Below are 16721 nucleotides of genomic sequence, written 5' to 3' on the forward strand. Positions count from 1 at the left end.
CTTCCAATGTATTTACTACAAGTAACAGCTGAGACACAGATAGTAAAGAGCAAGTAGGATGAAAAACAAGGAAAGGTACCAAAAAAAGGAACGTGTCAATTCCTCATTAGATCTAGGAGCCAGGAAGGAAGACCACAAGTCTCTCATCCCAGCCCTTCATCTGAAAATTTTGTTTCTAGCTTTGAGGATGTTTCAAGAGTAGCAGTAGAATAGTGGGAGATGTTTAAAAAGAAACAACTTTCTAGGTGCTATAGTTAGTTTAATTCTACATAAAAACAAAACCAAAGATGGTTCTACATTATTTCCTGACAAGCATCCAGCAGAAAATACAACATTAATTTGCTAATCCTTCTTTAAATCTCCAGAGTATTTCTCAGACTAAAAAAAACAATGGGAGCTTGTGCATATGGGTACCATGCTTACTGTCATGAGTTTATTTGCTTCTTTTTCTAGAGTGGTAAATAAGCTATGTAACAAAACCATAGATAAACCCTAGTGAAAAACAAGTAAAAAAAACAGGCTCTCAATAAAAGGCTCTTTTTTAAATTGTCCCAATGCCTTCTCAAGACCCTGTTCCCTTCATGAAAACACCAAACAAGGTACTAAAAATTGCAAAGTCAAAGTCACTTTGCAACAAAAAAGGTCCTAAAGTGTAAGCATTTGCCCATATCTACCACTGTACAGCATAATATTGTTTTCTCCAATACAGAGCACATTTTAAAAATATAAACAGTAGGAACTATTGACTTTGTAACATCTCTGAGGACACAAATCTCAGGAAACCACAAACCTGCACAGTACTGAAGGGTATGAGTAATAGCATTGCACAAGCATAGGAACAGCACTGAGAGATTAAGACATTTGCCACATGTGAAAGATGCCATGAATACAACTAGTTCATTGTTGGAGTTTTTCCATTGCCCATCTCTGTGACACCCAATCTCATGGTCATGGACTAAACACTCAAAATAAATTCTTTATCCATTTTCTTCTATGGAGTTGTACAAAATTAATGCTAACTGTTGTAACAAATAATTCGTTTACTTAACTTCATAACTACATCTTCCTATAGTGCTGTCTACTAACCTCTTAGAAAATTAGAAGTAAAGCTTACCAAACTTTTTCTTCTTCCATTCCTCCTCTGGCACATTGGTTTATTACAGCAGGGCTACTCATGGTAAGTGCTGAGCTTTTAGAATTCATTTTTTTTTCTGTAAAAGAACAACATCATCAAAAAACATGAAAAACACAATATAAGTGAAGAATGTGCTTGCTAACTCAAAGAAAACCAAAACTTTAAGATGAGAACTTTTAAGACCAAATACAGTATGTTTTACTCACTTAAGTAAATGTCCTAAATCAATAGGATTAACTGGATGAATACATTGAGTTGGATTTGGCAGTTTTGTGGACTTGCTAGTAATGCCAAACTCAACACTGATTGTCTTTTGTTTTCTTTTTTGAACACATGCCAAAAGACTTGATGTCAGCAAGCCTGTATCCAGGACTATGCACAGTGCCAGTTGAGTCAATTCAGAGCAGCAGACACAGCTATTATTGCCATGGAATGATCCACACAACACTGGGGACAAAATGTCAGTTTCTGATATGCAAATCTTTATAGAAGCTTTTTACCATATTTTAATAACTTAAGATAATATTTTCCTGATTTGCAGAAAATAACTGCTCATCCGTGGCTGAATCAGTCTCAAAATCAGCATAGACTTAATGAAATGCTGGCAATACCAATTCCCAAATTACAGCACTTCCTAAAGTTCTATATAGCCAAAGGTACTTAAAGTAAACAACTTGCATGGTAAGAACAAAGTCTCTACATAAGGCAAGTTAATTTCACCATAGAACAATTATTTTTGGTAACAAGATTCACAGGATCCATGGTACTTCTTATACCTGTCTTTTTTGCTTTCTTTCTTTTAAAAGAGAAAGAAGGAGGAAAAAGAAGTTTAGCCATAAAAGTTATCTTACTTGATTTGACACCTGGTCTCTATTAAGATCAGCATAAAGACATAACTGATTAACAGAGAACAGGTTGAACTGTGTATTAATATGTTCTAGAACATAATCAGAAAACAGGCTGTGCTCATCAAGATAATAATCCCTTGCTTTTCCAAGGAGGTATAAAAGAACCATTAAACAGCTGCTTTAAACTGTGTGAAACCTAAGTCAAAATCTGACTTATCAGTCAGACAGCATGAAAAGGTGAGCAAAATCCACAAGTCCTACGAGTGGCAGGTAAATTAGGCCAATCTTCACCAAAAAAAGTACTCTTAAGTGAATGTCAATCTTTGTTTCACAATTCTGTCGGTTCAGAAAGATGGCCCTAGCGAGTATGTTTAGTGGACTGAAGTGCCAAAATCAGCAACCAAATTTTAAATCAATTAAATCAATTTCTTCTTTTTGCCTGCCCTTTGTGGTGACCAGAGCAGGTGGCACTCACATTCCAGAGAAAACAGAATGGACTCACAAGAACAGGTCCTTAATTCTTCATTTTTTTACATCCCTTGTAATAGAAAGGATAAAAACTCTGCACAGTCTGTTTTCTGAGCAAATTTCTTTCCTGGGATCTTGTTTAAAGATCCAGAAAACTATTCTGAAAGCCAAAAAAACCAAAAGCCTCACCTCTGTGAGGGTAGGAAAGAGTGTTATCCCCCTGACTTCTTTATGGATCAGTGCTTTAAGAAATTATCAAAAATTTAAAAACTTTTAAAAAAACCCACACCAAACCACCCAAGGAAACTAGTAATTCTAGAAGTGGCTCAGCAGCAGGTGTTGAAAGTTAAATTATTACTTTCCTCTCTCACCTATAATAGTGCAGGAAGAGGGGAGTTGTTCTTAAAGATATTTTGAAGCAACAACAGAAGAGTCCACACTTAAAACACCTTCTGCAAATTTCCCGTCTTTCAGGAAGTAATTTCCTCACAGGGCAAATTAAAACTTTTCTTTTTTTAATGAAGTCCTACTCCACATTGGGAAAGCCCAGATGTTTCAATGATCATGCAAGTTATGCCAGCAAGAATTTTCCCTCCTCTTACAGTCATGTTTCAGTAAGATCAGAGGATCAAGGGAAGGTTAAAAGCAGTCCTTTACTTCTCAAAGTTGGAAGCTGAAAGATTCAAATTACAAAACCAAAGACTATCACTTCAGAAAACAAAAAAAATGCAACCTCTGCTGTTCTCTTGTGAACTACTGCTACAGCAGTACAAGCATTCGATATATGACTAAAACCCATGTTTTTTGGCACTTCTTCTCCCTGCCCTTGTGAACATCTAAGCAAACACTCCATACATTGTATTGAAACTTCCACACAAACTAGAGTAAATGCAGAGAAGTGATTCAAGTTGCTGTTATAAACTTGTTTATGAACAGTCCATGATAAAGGTTGACATTTATTAAGCAGAAAGTAAGTGTAATATGGCATAAACCACATCTGCATTCTCACATGTTCCTCAAAGGGAGCCTCATAAAATAATAGAGAGAGGAATACATCTTGTCAAACTTTTCAACCCCCTCACATTCACAGTCTAATATCTGAAAATGTCAGTAACACATTGTACTCCTCCTCTCAACAACCTCAGCATCTTACAAAGATCTGCTATTGGTGTTTTCTGCAACATAAAAGGAGGACATCAAGAGGCCAGTATTAATGCATTTTTATTTCATCCATCACACCTTCAGAAAGACATCTATTTGCTGGATAAGGCAGCAGGCTTTCTGGGTACCAAAAGTCAGATTATTTCAAGACACAAAGTCATGCTCTTGCAGCCTCCACTGTTCAGTTTCCAGTAATAGGAGAGTGCTGCCAAATCACTCACTAACTAAACAACGCACTCTTTCCTTACATATGTGGAGGAGAGAGGCATAACAGCCAGCTGATACAATGGTGGACAAGCATCTGTTCTCAGCTTCCACTGACAAAAGGGGGATGGGAAACCCCCATGCCTGTCCTCTGCACTGCAGCCAAGACCACACTTCCTCCAAGCTGGGAGCAGGCAGTGCAAAGCGTCCCTCTAACTTTCCACCCACACCAAAAAAAGAACAACGATCCAGCAATGCCCACATCCCTGTCTCCTGCAGCATAAACTCCCAGAATTTTCAATGGATTCTGTCTGTAGAGTGTATCAGCCAGTTATATTGATCAGACTGAAGTCATATTCCTCCTTACTGTCATTCGAGGTGGATTGTTAAAGTTTTGGAATCAGAGCTTCTCATTCACACTTCAGAGGCTGGACAGCAGTGAGTCAGACAAAGCTGCTGGAAAATGCTCATGGATACTCTCTTGTCATCCTACTCCTAACAACAGGTCTGTGCAAGTCCTGGTTCAATCTTTACCAGAAGCAACAGGTAAATCAACAGCTGATCCCCACATCACTGACAAGTTTTATGGCCTTGTCAAAACACCAGGGTTTTTTAGTTTCTAAATGACAATGGAAAATTGCTATCCATCTATCCTTTCCAAAGCCATGCATACAAAATATTACCTTTATTTCTCTTACTTGAAAGTCATTTCAATGAAAAATTCTCAGCCTGCAGATTCTATCCTGACTCATGCTACAAACTGCTTTCAGACTCTTTCTACAGAATAAACAACTAGTTTTAAAATAACTATTCTAAGATACAGGATATAATTTTTCAAGCATTAAAACTTATTTTGGAAGTAATTCTAGTGAACACAAACTGCTTCAGTACATCTGTATTAAAATAATACCAAGTTGTTCTCTTGTGGAAAGAGAAGTTATTGTAAGGCTTAAACTTGCTGAAAAAATTGTTTACATTCAACAAAAAATTAAAACTATAACTGGCAAAGTAAAGCTTTGCTTGGAATACATTGATGTAGTATTTATTCAATCAGCATACGATCACCAGAAAATAGCCTCCATAATAGTATCTTCAAAAATTAAAAGCAATTCAAGAGGAAAAGGAACAATGCTCAAAAAAAGAAGCTATTCACAGGTGCCTTTCTCTGTATCAGCATCCTGCTCTTGTTTGGACTTGAACTTTATAGCATAGGCATTACAACATGATGAAACTTGAAAGAGGATAATAAATCTATCATCTTTCCTCTTAATAACTTGCAGCCGTGTGCCAAGACAAGTCAATGAATATTAATCTGAGGGACTGCTTCAGACATACTCTGTTCCCCATCCTCTGTTTGTACACTGAACCTTGACTGTTACAGATAAGGAACATGTACTTTAATTAGGTGTTGTCCTAGAGATTGTGCTCTACTGGAATAGGAGGAAATGGGCAAAAGGTAAACCAAAACAAAAACAGAGGAAACAGTGTCAAAGACTTTATTTATAGCAGTTATGTTTAACACTATTATCACTATCTTACTGAGGGAAGAGCCTTGAAGAAGGACCCTTGCTGATTTTGAAGACACATCAGAAATTTGGCAGATTTAGTCTTCTGTGACCAAGTACAGATGGTTTAATGCTAAAGTATCCAGAGGGAAGTATGCACCCAAAAATTCCCTAAATATCTCCAAAAATAATTTTTATGCTTCCATTAAAATCATTAACCTGGATTGCCTTACGCATCATGAGTCCACCTGCCTTAGAGTAGGTTCTGACACCCCAGAATGGCAGAGAAAACCTAGTAGTGATAGGTTTCAGTTCTTGAGCTGGTGGCCTGAGTTGCACTTAAGTTTATATTTATATTCAGATTTAATTCTGGAAGTTCTGCAATTGCCCTTAGATGGACAAAAATAAAGGGATTACTAAGGATATCACACCCAAGACTCTGAACACCTGCACAGAACATTATATTATCATTTGAACAGAATACATGAGAAGGTTCAAGAAAAGGGCTGAAGCCACAGCACTCCATGGGATCAGCCTGTTATTTATGTCTAGAAGACTGGAGAAAGTATTAACCAATATTTTTAAAATCATGATTCTCTACACAAGAAGCCCCCCTTTTTTTGGTGGTGTTGTTTTGTTTTATTACAAAGTCTAGATACACTTTGATCCTCAGTTTAAAATTTTTTTGCCTTTCCATCCACTCCCTATTTGTATCTGTAGAGAAATAAGACATTCACAGTAGCAGCAGTTAAAAAATAATGTATCATTCAACAGCTGTTCACTACACATAAACTAAAAATAACCAGTATCTTCTGATAAAACGTGTTCCCACAGCTCCTTACCTTCACCAAAATACTTTGCATTTTTAAAATAGTATCTTGTTACATTTGGTTCATAGAATCTGAAAGAACTGGGGAAAAAGCTTTACTGAACACTAAGACTCCTCAATGCACAAAGTATTATTCATTTTAATGAAAAAGAAGGCAGTAGCATCACTATAATAATGTGCATCTACTACACAGAAAAAAAAAAGTTACACAGTCATTCTCTCAGTCTTTATGCTCATATAGCCTGAACAATAGATTATTCATCAGCAAGCATACATCATAACATCTTTATAATTGTAGAGCTGATTTTCCATTTCCTTGGTAGCTGCACAAAGCCTGTCATTTCTAGTGAACAAACTATTGTTTTCTGAAAAGTCACATTTCCACAAAGTTAGCAAGCACAGTGTATCTTACATTTTGATAGCACTCAGCTCCTAACCAGTAACCACCTTAGACAAGGAGCTTGTCAAAAGCATATAGGAACTTCAAAATAAACATTATTTAACTGCAAAACAACAAATACCAAACCCAGCTTTTTACCCAACTTATTTTTCTGATGTTTTCAGCTACTGTGGTTGCCCAACATCTTAATACCACTAAAGCATACTTCAGTAATATTAGTGACAACACAAGAAGCCCTTGAAGAACACTTCTCCTGAGTACAATTCCAAGTTACAGGCAGTGCCGAGAAATGTCACATTGTATAATCACTTCAGTTCAAGCCTAGCATACCATAAACTTTGTTTCACACACAAACTGTGGTTATTTCAATTAAGCTTTGACCTCAGTGAACACATGGGCTACCATTATTTACCTTCTTGAAGTCTTTAAAAACTGCACCTGATGCACTAAAGAATGAGGTTTTGGAGGACCTCTTTAAATACTCTTTTCTGAAAGGCTTTTTATTCCTTTTTTTTTTTTTTTTTTTTTTTTTGAGGCATCTCATTTAAAATAGTCACCTTCTCTTAAGCTCAGATCAATTTTATATGGGTACTTAACACAAATGCACATACAAAGATATTCAGAGTAAGTAGTTCAGCGACCCACGGGCACTGCACGTAACTTTTCACTCAATATTTGGCAATTCTTTCAGAATTCTCCAACATGACAAAGAAGCTTTAAAATAATATAGTGATTCTCTGCCTCAGAGTGAATACCAAGTCCTCTTCCATACATACCATACATACACACATGCAATAGACAGTGAGACAGTCTATCCATTCATACATAAAAGATCACGTTAAATTTGGAAATAGCATGAATGTTATATTTAGTTTCAGCACAAAGAAGACTAAAAACTAAAAGACAGCAGTTAAACAGAGCAAGAAAAAAAGAAACAAGTTTGTACCAGGTTAAAGCCAGAGCACTGATACAGACTACTCTTCCATGCTGCAGAAACACAGTGCAGGAGGAGACACTGTTCTCAACAGGACTAATCCTCTCATTTGCTGAGACTTCTACTCCCTAACAAATACCAAAGGAAAAGGAAGACAATCAATTATGTTACAATTCATCTCACATCACCTTCATGAAAGTACATGGAGAAGTTTACCATGGTCAGAGGATGTAGTTACAGTTCTCTCTGGATGGGGCCTTGAGCAACCTGATCTAGTGGCAGGAGTCCCTGCTCATAGCAAGGTTGGAACTAGTTGGTCTTTAAGGCCCTTTCCAACCCAAGCCATTCCATGATTCTAACTCTTGACATCTTTCAGAACTATCTGAATATGTTTATATAGAGAAGCACCAGCTTCAGGGAAACCACAAGCAGGTACCTGCACACATTTTATTCCCAAAATACAAATATATGTTTTCCTGAACTGGCTATTGCTGTAAAAAATAAGAGTCATTAAAGACTTGAGACTGATGGTTTAGTCTATCCTACGTATCACCACATTATATAATGCTGTACATCACTGCAAGAAAGAGCAGAAGAGAAAGGACTGCCCTGTCTGATCTGAAACATTATCAGGAGCTTTGAGTCTTCTAGTGGTTTCAAATAGGGAAGGTTTTTTGGCTTGTCCCTTTGAGGAATAGTTGTTGGATTGCCATATCAACTAAAAAAGCTTTTTTTTTTTTCAGTACTTCGTGTCTTAGTAATAACAGACCAGTAAAGCTCTGATCAGGAAAAAATCTAACATGAAAAACTAGCAAAGACTTCAACAGAACATTTTAAACAGAAGGTTTAAAATGCAGAAGATACACACAGGAAACTAAATACACTGCTCAGGCCAAATGCAGAGAACATTAAGTACTATATTCTATTCAATGTAAACAGATATCAAGGATTTATATTTGCCGCTAATGTTATAATTAAATGTATCATTCTGATACAAATCTATTTCTCTCTGGACTAAAAGAGCCAAATGTTCCTATTTCAAGTATCTGGCTTTAGCACCAGACAGTAAATAAAACAACCTATCCATTTTATCAGCGTGCTAGAAGAATTCTCCAACACTGGCCATTTCTCTATCCTTTTTTCCCCCTTTCCAACTTTTTATTTCTTTTCAGCAAAGCAAGCACACAAAACACAGCAGTACAATAATGCAGCTTCTGTTACAGAGTTACTACTAGCCCTTAGTTTGACAAGCAAAACAAGGAAAAACGGGTTTTTTTTCTAGGAATCAAATGCAAATACAATTACTTCTAAGCTAAACATAGTGTATTGTTTTGCAGTTGACACTAAGCAGCAAAACAATGTTGAGAGGTTCTTTCCAAAGATTACGAGTATTTATGTTCCCAATTTAGTGACTCATACAGCTAGCAATTTCTGAGATTCATTTAACTCTATCTTTCTCAAACTTCTGAAATGAATGCAAGCATGAAGTTGTTATTCAAAAGTTGTAACAATGACAAACACAAATGACAAACACTATGATTTTTTTAAACCTAGATTTTATCTAGGGGAAAATATTTCCAGAAATAGTACTATTTCTATAAAGACTATTAAAAGGGCTACACAGAAATAAATCAGTTTAAGGGGCAATTAAACAAAAAAGTTTTCCAAAACTAGCATTTAAGGTTTTGTTCATGATAATGGCAGACTCAGAAAAAAGAGAAAGAGATACAGCATGCGTGGCTTATGTAAAATTAATGCAACCACAGCTACATTTTTTTTACATTCTTCTCTTCCTTTCAACAATAAAGAAGTTTATGTTTGACAAAAAATAAATGAAGAATAAACATAAACAAAGAGAAGTGCCACCACAATTGAGACAAACACAACCCATGTTCCCTTTTATCAGAATCGTCACAGCCAGGAAATGGAAGCATGTTCAAAATTTTATCTGCCTGGAAGGGTGTCACATTTTTGCTTATCATTAAAACTATGATCCTTTCAGCCTAAAATCTTCATAATATCATGATTATTTAATTCATGATCACTGCACAGTTTAATAACTCATTACAATTTGTTGTGTTGGGTTTGCATTTATTTCCCTTGTTTATTTAATAGATTTGGAGGCAAATAGAGTTTTTGAGACAAAAAGGTCTATCATCCTAAAATTACCTTCTTTTCAAACATGACAGCTTTTCACCTGCAATCACTACTCACGGCCAGAAGCCAAACTTACATGGGAAAGTATGCAAGATCACCTCTCCACACTGTAGCTGAGCTGCTTGAGAAAAAATTTTCTAGGATATTAATTGTATAGAGCATTAACAAATGCTAATTTTGACAGCACCTGTTTCTGTAAGCAAAGAATTTTTAAGCCTCATTTTAAGCCTTGAGGTAAGAACCTCACAATCTACAGAGGATATCAGGTTTGGGAGACACATCATGGCCTCTGTCAGTACAAGCATGGTTGCCTTAATAAGCACTGTGGTATATGCCTCTAACCTCTCCCAACTACCTGCTCTCTGGCTGAATCAGCTGAGGCCATATAAAAGTAGAAGCAGACAGCCACCCTCAAAACATGCACTGTTCAAATAGCTGATTGTTGTCTGTTTTGAGACAAAGGTGATGGACACTAGCTGGACACATTGTAATATTTGAAATAAAATCAGTAGGATTCCCAATACAGCACAGATACACTCTTTTCCAAGTTATAATCCTGAAAAGTTATCTTGGAAAAAGGTTGAAGTGTTTAAAATAAAGTAACGAAAGCTGTACTTCTATTTAACAACTAAAATGTTTAAGAGATGATACCAGCAGAGCAGCTGGTTTTGTTCTACAAAAACTCACAAGTCCAGGTAACTCCTGCCAACTTTCCAAGTTTATGTGAGCTTCAGTGGTATAAAAGCCAGTAAACCTCTTTGAATACAAGTTGTACCACACATTGATTACACCTGCAGAGTTCTGAGGGGAACTGCACAACTGTGGGAGTAATTAATCCCATATAGAAGGGGAAACTTATAGGGCACCTTACTACTCATGTGATTTTACCATTTTTGTTTCTATACAGAATGACTTAATTTGAAAAGCAAAGAAACCCCACAACTTTATTGTAAAGAACATAAAGCTTCTGCTTCTTATCCAGTTTTAAAAATTTTGGGGGAGGGGAATACTGGATTTCACCACTGGCTGTGCCCTCAGCCACTGCTATCTGCATGAGACACACCACTTTGAAGTCACTCCTATACCTATGGCAGCACACTTACTCAGACTTGAAGTTCATAGGCACTCATCAGCACGTGATTAGAAAGTATATAAATATGCATGTACACATGCCCTTGTGTTTAGGTATTAACAGCTTGATCCATTAGCATGCTAACCACTTCAGCTGGATTCTGTACGGTGTTGAGCACCTGCAAGTTAATCATTGTTTAAATTTCCATAATTGACAGCATATCGCTTTGTGCTCAACCCTGATACACGCTAAATGGGAAAATATTTTTTGTTTGTTTTTACATCCTCTGTGTTACATTTGAGATTTAAAACCAACACAGTTATGTGCTATGTAACTCCTTATTCCAAAGTACTTATTTTGCAGCTATTATATTCAACAGAAAAACACAAGGTGTTTGTTAAATCACAGATTACTGGAGTACTCAGATTACTGAGTCTTTTATTTGCCAGTTACTTACCTACTACACTACATGCTCTTAGGAACCATAGCCATTTATTTATTCTAGATTTCCTACGACTCAGACAACTGAAATCTGCAAAACAGATCTTTAAGGTCTCTTCCAAACCAAGACTCTATGATTTAATAAAAAAATAAATAACATGAAAGAACTTATTATATTAAACATTAAGAGAGTAATTAAGTCAAAATAAGTCACTAACATGATTTATAAACACCCCAAGTCTTTTAGTCTTCCATTAAGCACATCATTTGCCAATTTCCCTCCATGGGAAAGAGACAGCAACTCTTAAATTACTTCTCAAAATGTACATCCCACTTCACTGAGTATAAGGTGTCTGCAATATCATTCTCATCCAAAGCACTCCAAAAGCATTCTAAATGCATTAATTATAGCATTTGCAGCCATGGACAGATGCTTTTACAAAACGTACTCAGGAAAACTATGTTGTGTCAAAAGAGATTGTTCAAAACCTCAAACAATATACAAATACAACCCTAGCATGAATAGGTTTTCACAAGTCAGGTTAATTTTCTTTAGTTCCTAAAGCATAAAGGTTTAATACAGGGAAAACTACATTCTGAGTTGATAAACTCCTGAGTGGAATCAGGTATCATCCACTTCAGTTCATGAACAGCAAAACAAAGCAGATTTTTGTGGCTCACGGGGCCACATGCTGGAAGAAACCCCACATAATACACCTCCAAATCGTGTGCACATAAGACTCCCACAACTTGGAATCATGCCAGAACAACTGTCTACACAAAAGCCATCCGGAAAAGAAGGACACTATTCAAAACAGAACGGAGGTCTGAGAAAATGTGCAGGGAATGATACTGAATGTTACAGTGTCTTCACAGGTCACAAGGCCTCATCACATTCGTAACAGATAAGTGTGGTTCTGAGGGGAAATTAGAAGGGATTCTGTTCAAAACAATGTGGTATTTTCATTACTAAAACTGGGTGATAAATACTTACTGAGAACAAGTAGCAAGTCATATGTGTAAAGATTTTAACTGGAAAGGCTAAATCATCTAAATGACAAGCCAAAGATATTCCTGTGCATCCCCTTATATCACATACAGTCTAACAGCTCTGTTTCACACACTCCCCTACCTACATTGTGCAATAAATACTTTGAATCTACTTGTTTTAAAATCCCATGGCTTCTTATATTCTGAGTTCAAATCCTGCACACATACAGCCTTCATCTCAGAACTGCTGTACTCAGTAGATCTCTATACATGCTACATAACTAATGCTACCAAATTCTATATTAAGTGCAGAAAGCAATTTTCTCTGCCTTTTCACTATGAAAACGCAGTACACAAGGTACTAAAGGATAATATTTAACTATAAGCTATATTAATGTGTGTGCACAGAGAATGTTTATGCAGTCACAAGGTTTACGAACCATATAGAAACACAAAGATACCAGCTACACTGAAGTTTGGTTCCTTGCATTAATGCAAACGGTTCCTTAGTAAAACATAAATTCGGGTCACTGCCAGCAATATCACCAAGATGTAATGCTACACGGCCCAGACGCCCACCACCAACACCCTCACAGCCTTTGCACCTACTTCAGCCTTCACCAGCACTGACGATTTAAATTCAGATCCGTGTCATGCAGATCCAAGCTGCCTCCCTCACACAGCCTATTCAGAGCCTGCCGTGACTGACTTCACAAGTGTAAGTAATTACGCTCGCTGTTTGTTTTTTTCCACTTTTCTTTCGCCTCCAAACCTCCACCTCATCCTCCCCCCAAGGTGGAGGCTGTGCCGAGCGGGGGGAAGGACTGAAAACCAGAGGCCAGCAGAGCCGCTCTGTAACAATTACAGTTTTCAAAAGGAGGCAACAGGCACCTGGGACTTTGCCCCTTCCTTCTCGGGGGTTGCCCCCTGAACTGACATTCGCGTACAATCTGCCCTTAAATAAACGTTAGAAGTTCTTTAAAAATAAATAAGTAAGAAACCAACCCGCTGCCGAGCCCTGAGAGGAAGCGGGTCGAGCGCCCGCCGCTTCCAACCGCCGTTGGCGCCCCCCGCGCCCGCCTCCTCAGGGCCCCTCACAGGGCCGCCGGGCGCGAGCGGAGCTCGGGGGTCCCTGAGGCGGCGGCGGTCCCGCCCGCCTCCCCAACCCCCCCTCCCACTGGCATTAGACCGACCTTGGCGGCGCAAAGGTCCGAGGGTGAGGGACCCCGAGTCTCACCCTTCCTGGGTCATCGCCAGAGAGGGGCGTGAAAAGATGAAGGAGCAGGGTCCGTTCCCTCACCAGGAGCTGGCGGGATCCCCTTCATGAACCGCTGAGGCACCCGCGCTACGCTCCGTGCACAGCCCCGTCAGCAGCGGCGGGTACCCCCGAGGCACAATGCAACCTTTGTGGTCAGCCCCGAGGCGGCCGGCTCTCCCCGTGCCTGCCAGCCTGGCCGCCTCCAGGTGCTCCAGAGAAGCCGAGTCCCTCCAGCTCTGACAGGCAGCCGCCACCCTGCCCAGCACCAAGCAGAGCCCAGAAGCGAGGGACAGCACCTTACCTTGCACCCTGCTGCTGCTCCTCCTCAGCTCCGGGCATGCGGCTCGCAGAGCTGCCGCCCCAGGGGGGGCGAGAAAGGTCGCCGGGGGCTGGGCAGGGGCAGCCGTTAGCGCTCGGCGGCGGGAGCGGAGGGAACGCGGGGGGTTCCAGGGCCGACCCGACGGCTGTCAGGGCAGGCGGAGGGAGGAGACGTGGTGTGCACCGCCCCCCTCGCTGCCCCCCGGGACCCGCCCCTTTCCACCGCCTGAGCCCCGCCCGGGGGCTCCGCGCCCTGTGTCTCACGCTTCGTTTCTCCGCTCCCAACTTGGATCTGGTCCTCGGGTGTGCGTCCTTCCGCCTCCCCCCCTTTTGGGTGTCCACTGAGCTACCCACCTCGGCGAGGGGCCGCCGCCGCCGCTTTTTTAGCGATGGCACGACCGGCCCCTTTCTCTTTCCAGGGCCCTGGGCTTCACCTCCCCGGCCTGCCCCCCAGCACGGACAGGCCGCCCCGGTACCGCTGCCCCGACCCTGGGCTTTGCAGGTCCCAGAGCGCCCCAGGGACTCGGCTCCCACCGCCGCCTTTACCCTTTGGAACCCATGTCTTTACATGAGGCTGTATTTCCAGAGTGTTTCCATACTGTGTAAAGTGGAGTGGATACCTGAATATCCGAACAGAAGAAATTAAATTGAATTTAAGACATTTCCTTGAAAAAAGGTCTGGTGGCTATATGTCTACTACACATCTCTATCCTCAGCAATTCAAAACAAGTGCAAGATTAAACCTCACTGCAAGATGTTAGCTTTCAAATGGAAAGCCTAACCCTACTTGAGAAGCAATTATTCTATTTTAATTTATGTCTGGTGTCTGGGGTACAAAATGTGGCGAGCTACTCAGCAAGTGTCTGTCCATTTCTTATTCAGGACTTAAAAGGCCTGTAAAAGAAAAGCAACAGCTTTAGATCTGTTTCAAAGCTCCATTTGTTATTCTTTTATCTGGAAATGCTCAGTTTAGAGACCTTTCACTTTTAGTGTATTTCATGTGCCCTCAAAATTTCCACTTATGTATGTAGGGATTGAAGGATTAGTTGATGTAAATTCTATAATTATACAACATACCAGAATCTGTTCCACCACATCAACTAAAAATGTAGTCCAGGGAGATTTAACACTTTTTAGTAATTACTAATTTGTAAATCCTGGTCTTTAATATTATAATTATACAATAGAACTTGTAATTGTTTGTTTAGCATTTTAAAATCTCAACTAGCATGAAATTTTCTTTAGTATGTAAAACATAGAACGCAAGTATTAAATATATTATTATTTCAGTCTGAAACATTACCTTAAAATGCAGTGATATTTGACAGTTACACTAATAAAATGTTTTTAAAAGCCTATTTAAGGGTAAGAGCAGGAATATTTAAAAAATCTCCCTGTGTTCCTCAGGCCTAAAGGCAGCCTATGCAAAGAGGATAAAGTTTATAAACAAGGATCCCACCCTGCTTTCCTGATTCACTTCATTATTGCCACTCCACCCTTAGTAGCTAAGAATTGTCCAACTCTTCTGCAAAGAGTTGGTTTCCTGCAAAGGTGGTTTCCTTCCTAACACCTAAATCACACCTTGGCATGTTTGCAAAAGCTACAGTAAAGAAGAGACAGTTTCCTTTCTGTTGATGACTAATTATTTTTATGGGTACACCCCCTATATTAGACATTGCTAAAGCCAAATAGGTCTAATTCTATTCACACTTTTAATTATTCTGACGCAATGAAATCACTCCTGATTTTCATCAAAATTATATAGGAGTCATTCTTGCCAACCAGGTTCATGTCAAGCAGTGCACCTAAGGAGAAGTAGTACCAAAAAGTACTATGGAGCTGAAAGAGGACCCTGGAGTCCATCAAAAGGCAGCCCTAAATTAACTCACATTTCAGAGGTCTCTGTGGAATACGGTAGAGGAAATAATACAAATTATCACCTGCCCCAAATCTACCTCTCCCTTCTCTCACAGTTCTGGCTATGCAGCTCTCTTTTTCCCACCCTGCCTCATCAGTAGCTGGCTTGTTGCAGGGGTGCCACAGAACTTGTTTGGTGCATAAACAGCGCCCTGTTCTGTCATGCAGGTTATTACAAAATGGCAAAAGCTGCAATAATGGTATCTCTAGTCAAATTCACCAACTGGCTACACACTGTTGAAAGAAGCACCTTTATGGCTCAAGGCTCCAACATGAATCCCTGCCTTCTGTCTTCAGCTAACACCAGCCTCATCTCTGCACTGAAGTGGATCCCGTGCCTATCCCTTTCTTTTGTAATATGAGGATAACATTTGTTTAAGACCTTTATATCCCCAGTTGTGCACTTGTGAGGGACAAAATCTGAGTTGTGACACACCAAGCTCCTCTGATGTACATCCCACTCACATTGTTAGTATCTGATTTCATAATCAGACCCGCTGAAACTGGTTGAATCATCTGAGAAATAAAGCATTAGTAAAAAGGGTGTGGCCACAGCACTCATAAAAGACTTAGAAAATGTTACTGAAAAAGACTTTATACCATGATTATTGTTCCACAACTTGCACTGTAGATTACTTTCATCAGACAGTAGCTAGCTGCAGTAAAAATATTCTTGGGACTTCTTCCTCAATATAAAATCCTTCTGTGAACTTTTCTGTTTGAAACACAGTTTCATTTGGCTTCTAAAGAGACTTCTCTTTTTAGTTTTGAACTGTATTTCTAGTGTACTGTCAAAGGTGATAAAGAACTCTTGGATCTCCAGTTGCTGGAAATATCCAGTATTCCAATAAAAGGCAGAATGTAGCCTCCAAAGATTGCTTTACTCTAATACAGAAAAAAAATTCTGTTGGACTCTCAGGTCCTTTGTATAACCTTGGGTTCCATATCTATTGAATTTTTGTATTCCCTAGGAAATTATATTGTGATTATTAACAACTAAATATTTTTGGTTGAGTAAAATCTCAACATAAACATGATTATCTGTTCCAGGAATTTACAGTGAAAGGGTTAATACAGAATATCT

At 39.2% G+C, this 16721-nt stretch overlaps 1 protein-coding gene across 1 annotated transcript in view; it reads right to left on the bottom strand.

The window, feature by feature from the left end:
• The window catches only part of ARHGEF3 (Rho guanine nucleotide exchange factor 3), a 102943-nt gene extending 89062 nt beyond the window's left edge, over nucleotides 1-13881 (bottom strand). The window contains exons 1-2 of the mRNA XM_071755852.1: nucleotides 13704-13881; nucleotides 1115-1211 (exon numbers count right to left, since the gene is read on the bottom strand). Coding sequence (XP_071611953.1) covers nucleotides 1115-1203 — 89 coding nt within the window. The 5' untranslated portion in view covers nucleotides 1204-1211; nucleotides 13704-13881. The remainder of the gene's footprint in view (nucleotides 1-1114; nucleotides 1212-13703) is intronic.
• Nucleotides 13882-16721: the final 2840 nt, after the last annotated feature.

Source organism: Heliangelus exortis, chromosome 12 (genome assembly GCF_036169615.1).
Source record: "Heliangelus exortis chromosome 12, bHelExo1.hap1, whole genome shotgun sequence".
NCBI classification, from domain to species: Eukaryota; Metazoa; Chordata; class Aves; order Apodiformes; family Trochilidae; genus Heliangelus; species Heliangelus exortis.